This window comes from Poecilia reticulata, chromosome 2 (genome assembly GCF_904066995.2).
Source record: "Poecilia reticulata chromosome 2, P_reticulata-male-v2, whole genome shotgun sequence".
Classification (NCBI taxonomy): domain Eukaryota; kingdom Metazoa; phylum Chordata; class Actinopteri; order Cyprinodontiformes; family Poeciliidae; genus Poecilia; species Poecilia reticulata.
The window spans coordinates 28,655,429-28,669,591 of record NC_088831.1 but is presented as its reverse complement, the minus strand read 5'-3'; the positions used below and the strand labels follow the sequence as shown (position 1 = coordinate 28,669,591).

Here is a 14,163-nt window from a genome sequence, read left to right as displayed (position 1 = left end):
ATACTTAACCTAACAGTAACCCCATGATTTAACAGTTTTGTAGCTGTTCTCACACTTGGTCACACATAGCAGCTCATGGAAAGCTTAGCCTCATCTGACCAGCTACTTTCACATGTTTGTTGGCTGCTCTAAATGGCCAGTGGCAAAATGTAGAGGGGAATTGTTTTGTCTTTCTATCACCTATTAAACTATCTTTCCTAATTAAAAAAAAGTCAAATTTTTAAAATTAGTCATGGAGTGCATGACTATCAGTCATGAGTGCATGACTATCAGCATGATAGTTTTCCTAATGGAAAACTATATGTGGCTAGTTTTCCATTAGGACCACCACCAATCACATAAATCCACCTGTCAAAGCTTGCTGCAGCAAAGGAGCTGACACCCACGAGAGGCAAGAGGTGTCACCTGTAGTAAATACATAAAAAAAGTCAGATTCTCCCATCTGAGTTATGCATCCCTGCAGATCCTCCATATTTACCATGGGCATATATGGAAAGTTAGGTGAGGTGCATCCTCCAAATCTACAAATTATGGATCTGGTCAACCGATCTCTTAATGCAATTGATCAAATTTTCTCAACAAGAAGACTGGGCACAGGAGAACCCTCTTGTCCTGCGGGGACACACCCGGCGGGATTCAACCTGGATTTATTCATAATTACAGGATTTCTGCTGTTTGGAGCTTATGGATTCGTGGCTTATCGACTTGGCCGAACTAGCAAACACTCAGACTGTTGGTGTGGACAGAGACGCAAGTTGGATTTGAGTCTTGCTGAGATTCACAGCCCAGCTGAGGACTCTAAAACTCACTAAAAAGATGGAATCGATCTTGGAGAAGTTGCTAGTTTTGGTTCAGTGGAACGACCAAACGAATTTGGATGATTGGGAACTGAGATGTATCGGAGAGACTTTAGGGAAGATTGAAATGTACAATCAACCCGACCTAAGACATTCTGTATCTGAATTGGCTTTCCCCATGTTGCCTTAGAAGGGCTGCATATCTCTAATCTCCTTGAAGATATGTAAACATAACGCTTCTTCCCACCTCACCCTCTCCTGTTATCCATGCAGCTGTGGAGCTGAGCTCTTCCAAGGACGTTCCTCGATAACAACACCTCTATGGGACTGAGCAACGTGGTTTCATGGCCCTGTGATGTCACCGCCTTCACTCATGTCTTTGTTTTGCCTTTTATTTTGTCTGAATATTGCCATTTGCCCTAATGTGTCCTTTCCTCTTTTTTATTTTATTTTGTTAGAAACTGTGGAGTACTGACTATTTAACCCAGAAAAAGATTATTTTAATTTATTAGTAATATCAGAAATTGTGGAGTACGCACGATTTAGATCAACATTATGCTTCCTAGATAACTTTTATGCAGAGACTCATACTGCTACAGAAGCGGAATTAGAATTAGAATTACAATGAACTTAGAATCCAGAAATACAGGAACAATCACTACTTAGTTACTTTTTATACTACTACTTGTTAGAAACTGTGACGACTCACTTTTAACCCAGAAAAGGTCTTAGAACAAACTTAGAATTTAGCTACTCATCTGTAGATTATCAGTTATTTAGAAACTGTGACTACTCACTTTTAACCCAGAAAAAAATTCGTCACTCTTTGGCTTATTTTTTCAGAAACTCACTATCTAGATGCAGAGACACTTTTGGATCGAGACTACTTTTTAGACTCCTGTTCTTCCAACTCAGAAATGGAATTAGTCCAGAGGATAGTTAGCAACAGGAGCACCTAGTTTACATACTTTAGATCAACATTAGAGTCTTTTTCTTTTTGTTCTGCTCTTTCCTTTGGTTTGTTATTTAGTTTGTATTTCCTTTTGATTTCTGTAAAGCACTTTGTATTGCCTTGTAGCTGAAAATGTGCTATATAAATAAAATGACCTTTTCTGCTCTCTTGTCATTTTCACCGGATGTATTCAACACTGCCGCATGATATGCTCTCAAAGTTTGTGATATTTTATAAACTATTAAATTTTATTTACGACGAACGAGTGAAAGTGAGAATATGCTCACTGCACTTTCCACATAATTATTATTTTTTAATTAGAAAAGCATGTTTTATTTTACTTACACTTGAAAATAATATGTTACTTTCCACTGATTCACTGATCTAAAAGTGTCTCAACAATATGTCAAAGTTTGTGACTCCAGTCAGTGTAGCATAATTTTACAAAGCCTAATCAGCAATGATACCTATTTCATGCTCTGCTCTGCAATATACCCGCTGAATAAAATGAATAAAGCTGCAGAAAATGGCCAGTATGTAGTGTTTAAATATTATTTTCTTGCTTTTATGCACAATGCAAAAGTTGAGCAGAAGTACTACAGTCAAATGAAACAAAACTGTAATAAAAATAGTACAATAAAAATCTTAAATGTTCAATCAGATTTGAACTTATTTTGTGTTCTTATCTTTAGATGCCACCAACACAATAAAGATATGGATAACTCCTCTGTTATTTGAAATTTTGAGCTGTTTTGAAGGACAAGTTTTTTGCAGAATGTTTGAACATTGTTAATTACGCAAATATTTGGTTGGGTTACTTTTCTCATTTGAAAGTAAGATATCTCGGTGCCTGGACTCTTGCAAATTTTGCAGAGAATGTGGTTTAGCATAGAACTGGTGAGATAATGGTTTGCCTTTCCTGAGGCTGTGAAGGCTGTGTTCCACTTTTGCACCTGTGCATGCTGATTGTCCTGTAGTGCAAATGCAAAAGCAGAACTTCCTCTGAGAGGAATGTAGCCTTTGTTAATATGTCTGTGACTTTGCTGCAATTTAAGCCAAATGTTTGCATTGAAATAAGTCTAAACTGGCTTTTACACTGTCAATATTATGCCAATTTGGGAAAGATGGCAAGCAATTTCCAACATCAAGCCATGTTGATACAGCTTTCACAGAAATGAGCTAAAAACAGCCACTGCACTTCAGAATCTGCATGCTGAAGTGCTAAATAACAGTTCTGAATGCAGTGGCAAATTTCACACATCTTCATGTTCTCAGCAGCAACATTACTGTTTTAGGGACTTTGCCTTGCACATGAAGAATTTGACATTGCATTCCCTGTTTAAGCATTTTTACATTGTACTGGTTTCAAATACATAATGACCAAACATTTTACAAAAAAAATAGGAATATTATCTTTGTGCCACATTAAGCTGTTCATCTAAGTTTTCACACCTCGGATAATATCTTTGTTTGCATCTCAAGTAACATCCAACTATTTATTTTTAAATACTTCAAACTTACCAACAACGTAGATGCATTTCTTGAATGTAACAGCATTGGTGCATTTGGTTTCTATGGGGATGGGTGCCCGCAGTTCCCAGCTGTCTGTTCCTGGTTCCCAGCACTGAACTTTATCTGTGGCTAGTTTTCCATTAGGACCACCACCAATCACATAAATCCACCTGTCAAAGCTTGCTGCAGCAAAGGAGCTGACACCCACTGCAAGAGGTGTCACCTGTAGTAAATACATAAAAAAGTCCATTAAGCAAGATAATATCAGTAAAGGAAGATAATATGATAGTGATTCACAGAAATCTCTTTTTAAGTAACATTTTTTATTGCACGCAGTGTAACATTAGGTGATATTACACCTGACCAAGACCACCAAATATTCAGGACTTCCATGGTCATTCAAACATTGCCAGATTGCAGCAAATTAATAAAAAAATAAAATAAATATATATATATATATATATATATATATATATATATATATATATATATATATATATATATATATATATATATATATATATATGTGTGTGTGTGTGTGTGTGCGTGTGTGTGTGCGTGCGTGTGTGTGTGTGTGTGTGTGTGTGTTTGTTTATTAGGATCCCCATTAGCCATTGCCATGACAATAGCGACTTCCTGGGGTCCACATCATACAAACACATTTATTACAAAAACAGTTACACATATTTAATATAACATTAGTAATATAATATAATTAAGTGATACATTTACAACTGTAGCACTAATAATGTAATTAAACCAGGATCCTTTAAAAGCTCTAGCATTTGTTACATTTAAAAAATGTGAAGGAAGGGAGTTTTATTTCGGGAATTCTAAGGCAAGTATAATCCTGCCTCACACTTAGTAGTGAGAACATAGGTTTAATTTTGCTTTTCTCTTCCCTGTTTTATCACAATGACAGTGACCACAAGTATGATATCTAAGATGTTACCCCATATTTTGTAACATTTCTCTAAGCATATTGGATATTTGAAACCTCCCAAACCTCAGATTTATGTACCTCCAACATCATTTTGAGCTTTGTTGTGGTAGACTCCATCACTGTTTTCATCAGTTTATCAGCAGGAAGAGGAAGGTAGTAGATAGCTTTACAGAGCACAGTACATATCTGTTTGCATGTCTTAAATTTCATTTTTGACAGCAATACATCTTGCATCTTTTAACTGCACAAAACATTCCTCAGTGTATGAGCGGCCAGCCAACATGCACATTTCAGAGATGTATGCACTTGTCCTTTGCGCTGCATACCAATGCTGGGTAAGTGCTTGTTGCATTTCGTTAATTTTTCTAGTGGCATTGCCACTTATTGGGATAATGTAATAAGGTTAAAACTTTGAAAAATGGCTGGGGATGTGCTCTAGGGATTCCACTGTGTTTCTGATGTACCTGAGGAACTCTTTAAGATGACCCATGTTCAAGAGACATCAAAGCCAATTTTGAACTAAATATGTATTTACCTGTGTCCAGCGATTGTGAAAAGGATCATAGGCTTCCACACTAGCAAGCCTCTGAATCCCATCAAATCCACCCAGAACGTACACTTTTCCGCCATGAACTGCCATCTTGTGTCTCCAACGTCCGTTCGACATTGACTCAATTTGGATCCACTTGTCCAGGGCACCGTTATATTTCCAAACATCGTGTTGGGTCTCTTTACCACCTGCAGCAAGCAAATCATATGATGAAAATGTCACCTCTCGCTAAGACTTTATATCCTTCTAAGCACTAATTTATCCTAACATGTAGACTAAAGATTAGTCTGGATGCCTGCATTGCAGCATTGTGGTCATATCTAGGTTTAGTGCCAACAGGCCCATGACCTTGTTTTAACCGTTGCAGCGTGCATCAACCTTGGCAGTTGACGCACCATTTTACCCAAAGCTTAAATGTCAGTTCCTGGGTTGGGAAACGCCTAAAACCACAGTAACTGTTACTGCAGATGACACCACGCCTTCCTGTTTGTTTTGTTCTCTAGTAAACTCAAAATTTATCAGTTCAGCCATCACATTTGAGTTCCAGTAAAGAGAGTATATTTTGGAAGCAACAATTATGATGGAAGATATGAATTAAAAGTTGATGGTGGCATCATATTTCAGTCTTTATGCATAAGATTGTGATTGATTTCTTACCTGATATGTAAACTTCATTGTGGAAAGTGATGCAAGAAAACTCCACCCACTTCCTGATTTGGGTCTCATCTTCCATTTCTGTCATTGGCAACCGGGCCACCTCCAGTCGGCTGCGTCTTAGAGGATCCAAGCAGGTGACAGTGGGAATAAAGCGTTCATCCTTAGTGCATCCTCCAATGATCAGAAAAACTTCTGACAGAAAGTGTTGCACTCGTGGTTTGGTTCGCTCTGTGACCACCTACAAATACGTCAGTGATAAAGGTAAGTATTTGTGTAGCTCTCAAAGCTGTTTTTAATTCCGAAAAGTGAGATAATTTGTCTTTTTAATAGATACAAACCTCTCTACCAGAAAGATGATACATGCGAGCCTCTTGCAGCAAATAGAAAGCCTCAGCGCAGCGACGAATCAGCTCATCTGACTCCACTTTTTCCACAAAGTACGCCGGCTCCAACAATGGCAACCGCACATGTGAAAGCAAGCTGGCCAGTAATGGATAGCGTTCATCTTGCTGGGCTCTCACCCAGCGCATCAGAGCTTCAAAGACACACTCCTCACACTTCACACTGAGGTCATCCCTCTGCAGGATGGCCTCCAGAGAGTCTGCAGGCAGCTCTAAGAAATCCTGTTGCTGCACCACCTGAGAAAACTGAGAGGTGATGAAGTCCTGAGCCCTGGTCCTCAGGGTGGGCAGAGCGTGGCTGTCAGCCAGATTTAGGATCCCTACGCAGGTCTCCAGATGAATAGAGTTGCTCAGAAAGCTTGCACATGCATCTACCACACGGAGGAACTGAAAAACAAAGGGCACTTTTGTTTATTACAATCATTCCTAGCTGACACAGATTTGTATCTGATTTGTGTCACTCATTGCAATAAAAGTAATCAGTCTTAAAACTGAGGAGATGCATTTTTTGATGTCATTTTAAAGCAGTTCTCTTATGCTGTATAACATAATGTGAAAATATGAATTTCTTTAGAGGCTTAGTCTGCTCTAGTGACCTTTTTTGACAGTCATCAGACAGGAAAATGGTTGTTAGAGAGCCTGCATTCAGTCTACAAGGTATCCAGCTGCTGTACAGGCCAGTGTGGCAGTGGTTCCCACTAATACTTTTATAGCTTTGCATTTTAGCTCAATTCTGTGTCATCTTGGCGAAAGGAAGTCAGATGTCAGAATGACTAATATTTTCAGTAGCTAATGGTAAAAAAACATAGCAGTATCTTTCTCAGAAGTGTACATGCTGCTTGTAGACTTGCTGCTGTAATTGACTAACCCTGTTATCCAACGGAAGAGCATAACCAGGAAAAGTTCATGATATACTCAGCCCTAAGATCAGCTTACAGTTCTGCTACCTAGCCTCCGTTTACAAACGCCACACATTATTTGCATCCTGACCTGATCAGTTGGCTGTTTCCTAATTTGTTACACATGTCAATTATTATGGGAAAAAAAAAGTAGTTTATTATTTTCCATAAATTATCAGAGATTTTCCAAAAATATACTTTTTTTGGATACTTTGGTGACTGTCTTTGGATATTCAAAAATGAACATACTTTTCATGTAGTTTATCTTGGGGGGCTGGGGGTGGGGGGTTATTAATTTCTATAAATTATCAAAATTGTTCCAATGTTAAACACACAGTGGCTGTGAAAAGTTTGCACACTGCAACTCTTGAACTTTATAACTGTAAAGATGTCTGCTTTAGTCATATTAAAAATGTTCTATAAAACTTCCTCTCTACACATCTTAAACATTTTGTGAAGTAAAAACAAAGCCCAGCTCCAAACTGACAGTTATCCTTAATTGTCCATGTTCAGACTGCTTTATGTAAATGACAACTCATTTACTTTTGTAGAACATGTGGAAAATAAAACACACAATCACTTTCCATTATGAGGCTAGCAAAAGACGTGATGGTTCCTTGTTCCACTATAACTTCTTTAAACTCATGCTTTAAATAGAAGCTAAGTCACTCATGTCTTGAGATATTTCTTTACGTCACAAGAAAGTTTCCTGTTTCATTTATTTATCTTTAATATACGAAGTCCCTAAAAACAGAAGCACTTGTGGCTAATATTTTTTATGCATTTCAGGCATTTTTCTTGTATTTATGATGGGTGTATATTGTTTTTTGGAAATATTCTAGTCCTCACACTTATTTCCACCATATAACTGTTGTTATGTTTGATTAGCTTCACTATGGAAAAAGTTTTTGATTTTATTTCCATCCATTTGCCCACCCGTGTGACTGTCTTCATTGTTTCTGCTTGTCGGCCGTTGTGCCTGTACATGGTTCTGTCTGTATGCATCATAAGGTTTATAGGTACTTTACTGAATTTCTAATAATATCATGAACTGACATTACTTTAGGTTAGCCATCTGAGTGAAGAAAATATCTGTTTAGTATTAATTTTTCAATATGGACCAATGCATAGGAAATCTTTATCACTGCTAGTGGTAAATGGCATTTTCTTTAATAAATGTATATTTTTGTTTGAGAACAGACATCAAAACAAAAGTGAAAAATAAATTTAGCTCTTAAATAAAAAATATTGATCTGAATTGTTAGGCTGACAAATATGTTGAAAATATTTTTTGATCTGATTTTTAATCATAATGTGGTATAGAAAAATACATAATTATCTTAACAATTATAATAATTCTCAACACATCTAAATTGTGCCGGATTCCAACTTTAACCACATTGAGGGCTGCAGGAATCCCTAAAACGGCAACAGGAATCAGCCTAAACTCTTGAGTTGTTTATTTTCAAACTCTAATGCACAAATTGCTTTCTGCAAAAATAGAAACACAAAAACACAAACACCTGCCTCCTGTGTCAAACTGCACAGCTGTGCAGTTAATTTAAATCTAAATGGAAAACTGATCCTGAGTGTAAACAACAGCCAACTTTCACTTCCCTATTAGAGTAACTGAGATCTTACCCCATTAAGTGTGTGTATCCTATAAAAGTGTAGAAAGGGGTTTTGTGCAGTGAGAAGACAATTTATTGTTTAAATGAGTTTAATGAGTGTACTTTTTTGCTGTTAGTTTTCTACTATTCGGCACTGTCTGTTTTAACATGCCGTTAAATTAATTATGTGGTTATTAGCACCGCTAGCTGTTAATATGAAGCTTTACAGAGATAAACAGTATTTTACCTCCTTTGCATGTTGTGGCTATAATTTATTTAACCACGCAAAACATGAGTGTTAGAAAGCTTACATAATGAAGCCATCAAAAGCCAAGTTCGTTAAGCCATTTAAATGCCAAAGCATAACCTTTTGTTGTAAAGGTTCAAAAAGTCAAATAAAATGTTTTTGAATACGCTAATTGGCTTGCAATCTTGATACTGACATATGGGTTATGATAATAGCCTTTGTGTTATTCATGGGTCCCACTCATTTTGTCCCTTCACCAATTCATAGCCCCACTTAATCACTATTGCATTTTGAACCTATTGCATTTTTAATACCTAGTTCCTTGAACCTTGATGTATCAGGGTTTCTCAATCAATCAATCAAATTTTATTTGTATAGCACATTTCAGCAGGAAGGCATTTCAAAGTGCTTTAAATAATTTAAGCACTTTTTCTCTTTGTAATTCAAATTTATTGTGAATTTTGAGGATAAATTATAATAAAAATACTCAAACTTGACAAATAACAGAATTAAATAGTAAAACGTAATTGCAAACTCTGCATTGTCCCTACTATAATTTCCATTTGAATCAAAAGACTCTCGTAAATAATGACAGAGAAAGACCCTTGATCCAACCAGAGTCAGCCACTTAAGAGCTCTAAACATGTAAGCTCTTAATACATTAAAGCTGTAAATACAGCTTTAATGTATTTACAGAATTTCTGAATGTTTTTTTTTTATTCCAGTGTTTAGTTTTGTGAATTATGAAGATGAATTATCATAACATCCTATATCATTACATTCCAGTTCAGGTTGGTTAACAGAGAATGACCCCTAATTAACCCTACAACCTCATGCTGGTAGGTAATGTTCATAACTAAACTGACTTACAATAAGCAGTCAAGGAAATTACTTCAAATTATTGAATGTCAAAGCAGCGACAAATATCCCACAGTCTGGTATAAACTGACGCCAGGTTGTTCGGCGGTAGACGGCACCATTTTGTACTGGGAAAAAGTCAATCATTAAGCCCCCTTGTGAAAGTTGTTTGAGATAAACATTTGAGAATCTTTATAAAATATCAAGCTGGTGTACCTGAAACTGGCTGGCTGCCTCAAGTATCCTCTGGACATTTGAGTGCGTGAGGAGGGCTCGGCTGGTGTAGGTGTACTCCAAGAGAGAGCGCATGGTCCCGCTGTCTAAGCCTTTTATCTCCACACGCTCCTCATGACTCTCCTTGAGGCCACTGCAAAACATGGCCCTGTTCGAACACACATTGGGTCAGTGAAGCTAGACATCCCACCACAATACCTTCACTGATAACTGGGTTATTTTTACCTGAAGTACTGACTGGCAGCAGCCAGAATGGTCCTGTGGCAGAGGAAGTCCTGCCCTTGAACACAGAGGGTCACATCAGTCAGCTCTCTGTTCACCCTCAGGGTTTCCATCCCTCTCTGCAGCTCCACAGGTAGGCCTCCATCTTGCCAGCATAGCTCGCTTGCACCTCCTGGTTTCTCTTTCTCGTCAGTCAGACTGGACCCGCTTGCGAGTGGCGACACTGGACAGTCTGTCGTCCTTTCCAGTGAGTCACTCATCTTTCTTTCCACCAGCAATTTCCACTGAGGTAAAGTTTCCACTGAAGAAAACCAGTCGGCAGCTTTAGAAGCACCTCAAGGCTCGTTAAGAGAGAAGAAAAAAAAAGAAAGCAAACCTTTGTGGTTCACAGTGAGAGCAGTTGTGACGCTTTGAGATGAGGATTTGTTGTTTTTTTTTCTCTTCTGTCCTCTTCATACTTCCTATTCCTGTTCTGTGGGGAACATGCGTGTGTAGCAATACTTGTTTCTAAGCACTTCCTCTTCGAATATGCTGATCAAATTTCCCCTAGCTTACCTAATATTCCTCTTTCTGCAGAAAAAGAATTCTAGACTCGTGCTGTAGACCTCAACAAAGAGAGATAATAGTAAACAAAGCCAATCAGCAGCTTGAAGTAGATGTCTTTTATTCAACTGTAGTTACTTACTCTCCTCTACTCTGGCGGATTTACAGGGAAAACCTGCTTATACTTTAAATAAGAGATGTACATAAGTTGTACTTTTACTGCCACTTTTACCAAATTTGAGGCATGGCCGAGAAAATGTCTTAATCTTTCTGATTCCAATCATTTCGGCAGAGTGAACAACTAGTCTTATGCTGCAATCAGTGTGTGAACTACAATGCGTAAAAATGTGCTCCCCTGGGATCTTGGTTTTATATGACAACCAAGAATCCATGCTGCATGGGCATTAATGCAAAGTTTCAACAGTCAGTGATAATATGAACCGTGTCATCGGGAAATCCTGCTTGGCACCAACTATCAAAGATTTGAGATTTTTTACATCTATTTGAAGGATGTTTTGCCCAATCTTCTTTGTAAAATTGCACAAATTAGGTCACCTATGAAGTTTATTTCCACTTAAATATCCTGTTTAGTGTCATGCCAGAAAATCACAATTAGAATTTCATTCTTACTTTGACTGAGCCACAACAAAACCTTCATTTTGTTTTTGTTTTTTTATCATTTGCAGGTTGATTTCCTGGTTGAACCAGGAACTGTAGTCAGACACTCTCCTTTATGATTTTCTAGTAAAGATAACCTAAAATCACAATTTGAGTCAATCACAATCACAGTCTTACATTTACTCTGCTTATCACTGTCTGATGATGAAATTTCTTTGAAGATTTTTTTTAAAGATGGAAAATACTTTTTTATACAACTGGAAAGCAACAAACGTTAGAGTTTGACATTTGGACACATTCACACTGGTATAGTCTGTCACAAATGAATCTCAATAAAATACAATATCTTTGAAAAAAGTTAAAGTGAAACTTGTGTATCATATGTAAAATACTCATTGTGCAATGAGGGATACTTCAAGCAAATCAGTTAATTGAAGGAATTACGAGCTATCGCCATTAAAATCCAAAATAAAGTTTAGTTGAAAATTTGAATATTAAATAGTAACAAGTAATAAAAAAAAGAATAATTAAGACAAAAACATTGTCATAGCCAAAATAAACATGGCGACGACCGCTGTCTTGACAGCTTTCAACACAATGTCACTAACCCCCTTAACAAGAAGGGTAAGCCTCGAAAGGTCATTGCTAAAGAAACTGTCCACAGAGTGATTTATCAAAGTATATTCACAGGAAGTTGGGTGGGAGGAAAACGTGAGTAGAAAAAGGTTCACAAGCAACATGGATTACTATAGTAGAGGAGATCGAAAAGCACAGCCCATTTAAGAGATTCAGCATTGTAAACGTTTCAAGAGCCATTACACAGAGATGTACGAAAGACTTGAGGTACAACTGTTGTATTTCTTTCTTAAGTCACACTTGGCTTTGAGACAATTTCAGAAGCATCTTACGATGGCTCAGTGGTCTGTAGATACTTACTCTCCCCTACTTACTCCTCAGATTCCAGTAAGGTTTGTATTTTATTTGGAAACCAAGGTCCCAGGTTGAGAGACACAGAATCCACGCTGCCTGGGCAATAGTGCAAGGTTTCAACTGTCAGTGACAACATGAACCATGTCATCGGATGGTTTTGATTCACTGACTATCATCAAACTTTAAGGTAGCACAACCATACAGCAGGAAGTTTAAGACTATCTTATGTTTCCCTCTGCTGGTTTAACGATAATAGTATCACTGTGCTTCATTCGCAAACTGGCCTAAATAAGCAATAGTGAATTTGCTGTGTCAAATTCAGCAATTACCTTCTCCCCTCTGGTGGAGGTTTCAGGAACTGCAAGTGGTAAAAACCAGGTTTGCTCATGAGTCAAAGATGCAGTAATGTAATAAACAATCCTACTTTTGGAATGTTGACAGTAATTGAATTTTTTTTTTATTTATCAGTTTCAAAAAATGTAACAATTAATAAAATCAATCAACGCTTTAGAGAACAAACTTAAAAACATATGCATCTATAATAAATTGGTAATGCTGTACAAATTAACTGTGTATTAATTTGTACACTACGTAAAGATTCTACATATTATAATTGAAGTTAGGCTTGAATATTCAGAAAGAATATTTTGATGAAAATTTGGCGTTGGCAATTGTAAATAGTCAGAATGTAATGTGTAATCAATATAATAAACTAACAAATTTCATAGTCTTATACCAAAATAGAAAAAATAATCAAAACGTAGTAATTTGGAATAGAAAAGATGATTAAAATTGAAGTAAAACAGAGAAGTCAATGGGGGTTGATAAAAATAAGGAACGAGTCCAAGAGAATGGATACTACAAAGGGGTGAGATTAAATTTACAAGAGTCAAATAAAATCAAAAGCAATGAGTGACAAATGTTAAACAATCTGAAAACTACGTAGGATTGCCAAGACCTAACATTTTATGGCAAATTTCTGGAGGTTTATATGACCTCTGACTCGAACAGCTTCAGCTTTAGATGTCAAAGACGATAGGGAGCGTCTAGAGGCACATTGTCACTGTGGTGTCATGTATCCTTTGATTCTTCTAAAAAAAACAAAAAAACATCAAAGCTACAGCATTGAAAGACCTTGTTCTTTTTTATTTTTTATTAAATGAAAACGTTACATTCATCTGAAAAGGGCAGCACTTGTAACCAAGGTTTTGATTCATCTGAATGTGGCTCCTCATGATCTACTGACTCCAGCTGGAGTCAGCACCTTGCAAACCCCTTCCAACTCTTCGCAGTGCTCCTATAGGCTACAGCTACTAATGACATGCATTTTCTTCCACTCAACCTCCTATTAATATGCTCTGGATTGAGTACTGTGTGAAGAGCCAGCTTCTTTTGTCATTATCTTTTGTAGCTTAACCCTCCTTGTTACATACAATGATCATTACAAAACATTCATAGTCTACATAAGAATGTTTTAGTTTTTAGATCATTTTTAACTTCGCTAAGGGACTATATTTTTGGCTTTACCTTTTGAATTCAGAAGCAATTTTTTTGGTGATATTTTAATTTGCTGATAAGGACCTGTGCATACTTGATAATAAAAAATATTGATAAACCAGCTAAAACACGATGCATGGGAACTATTTAATCAATGTTAACGACGATTAATTCAGCAGTTTGGTTTGTTAGGGCAGATATTAACACAACTTCAGAAAAAAAAAAACTTCTTCATATATGTTATAATGTAGCTAATGATTTGTACATAAAAGTTAATGTCTTTACAATTTAAAGTAAAAAAATTAAAACTAACAAATACAGAATCAGCAAGATGGAGAACGCTGCTGTCTGTGCCACCTCTTTTAGACACGGGTACAAGTTTAGATCATGAGACGAATCTGTAGGTCTGACAACTTACCACTAGGCGGCAATGTTGTCCCGTTAATGTTTTAAGGACGCATTTGAAGTAGTTTTAGGACCAAATTCACGCTGCTTAGAAATAGGTAATTTTTAATGCTACTTGTTACTTAGCAACGTATATCAACCCCGCGCCGTTTTAAAAAGACATTAAAATATGCTAATGTTATTATCATGGCTACTACTAACTTAACAGGTACGGTCTGTTCTGTGGGTGTTGCCCACAGCAGTACTATCCACTGTACAGCAACTTTTCACAACTATGCATAAAATAAA

At 36.9% G+C, this 14,163-nt stretch overlaps 1 protein-coding gene across 11 annotated transcripts in view; it reads right to left on the bottom strand.

Moving 5' to 3' along the window:
* klhl6 (kelch-like family member 6) overlaps positions 1-14,163 on the bottom strand; it is a 42,124-nt gene that overhangs the window by 740 nt on the left and 27,221 nt on the right. For 7 of the 11 annotated variants that reach the window (XM_017303697.2, XM_017303700.2, XM_017303696.2 and 4 more), the window contains 8 exons: positions 10,438-10,487; positions 10,259-10,354; positions 9,886-10,183; positions 9,643-9,808; positions 5,750-6,199; positions 5,412-5,649; positions 4,740-4,942; positions 3,271-3,484 (listed from right to left, as the gene is read on the bottom strand). In XM_017303697.2, coding sequence (XP_017159186.1) covers positions 3,271-3,484; positions 4,740-4,942; positions 5,412-5,649; positions 5,750-6,199; positions 9,643-9,808; positions 9,886-10,142 — 1,528 coding nt within the window. In that variant the 5' untranslated portion in view covers positions 10,143-10,183; positions 10,259-10,354; positions 10,438-10,487. The other 4 variants (XM_081602691.1, XM_081602692.1, XM_008400830.3 and 1 more) reach the window with 4 other exon arrangements.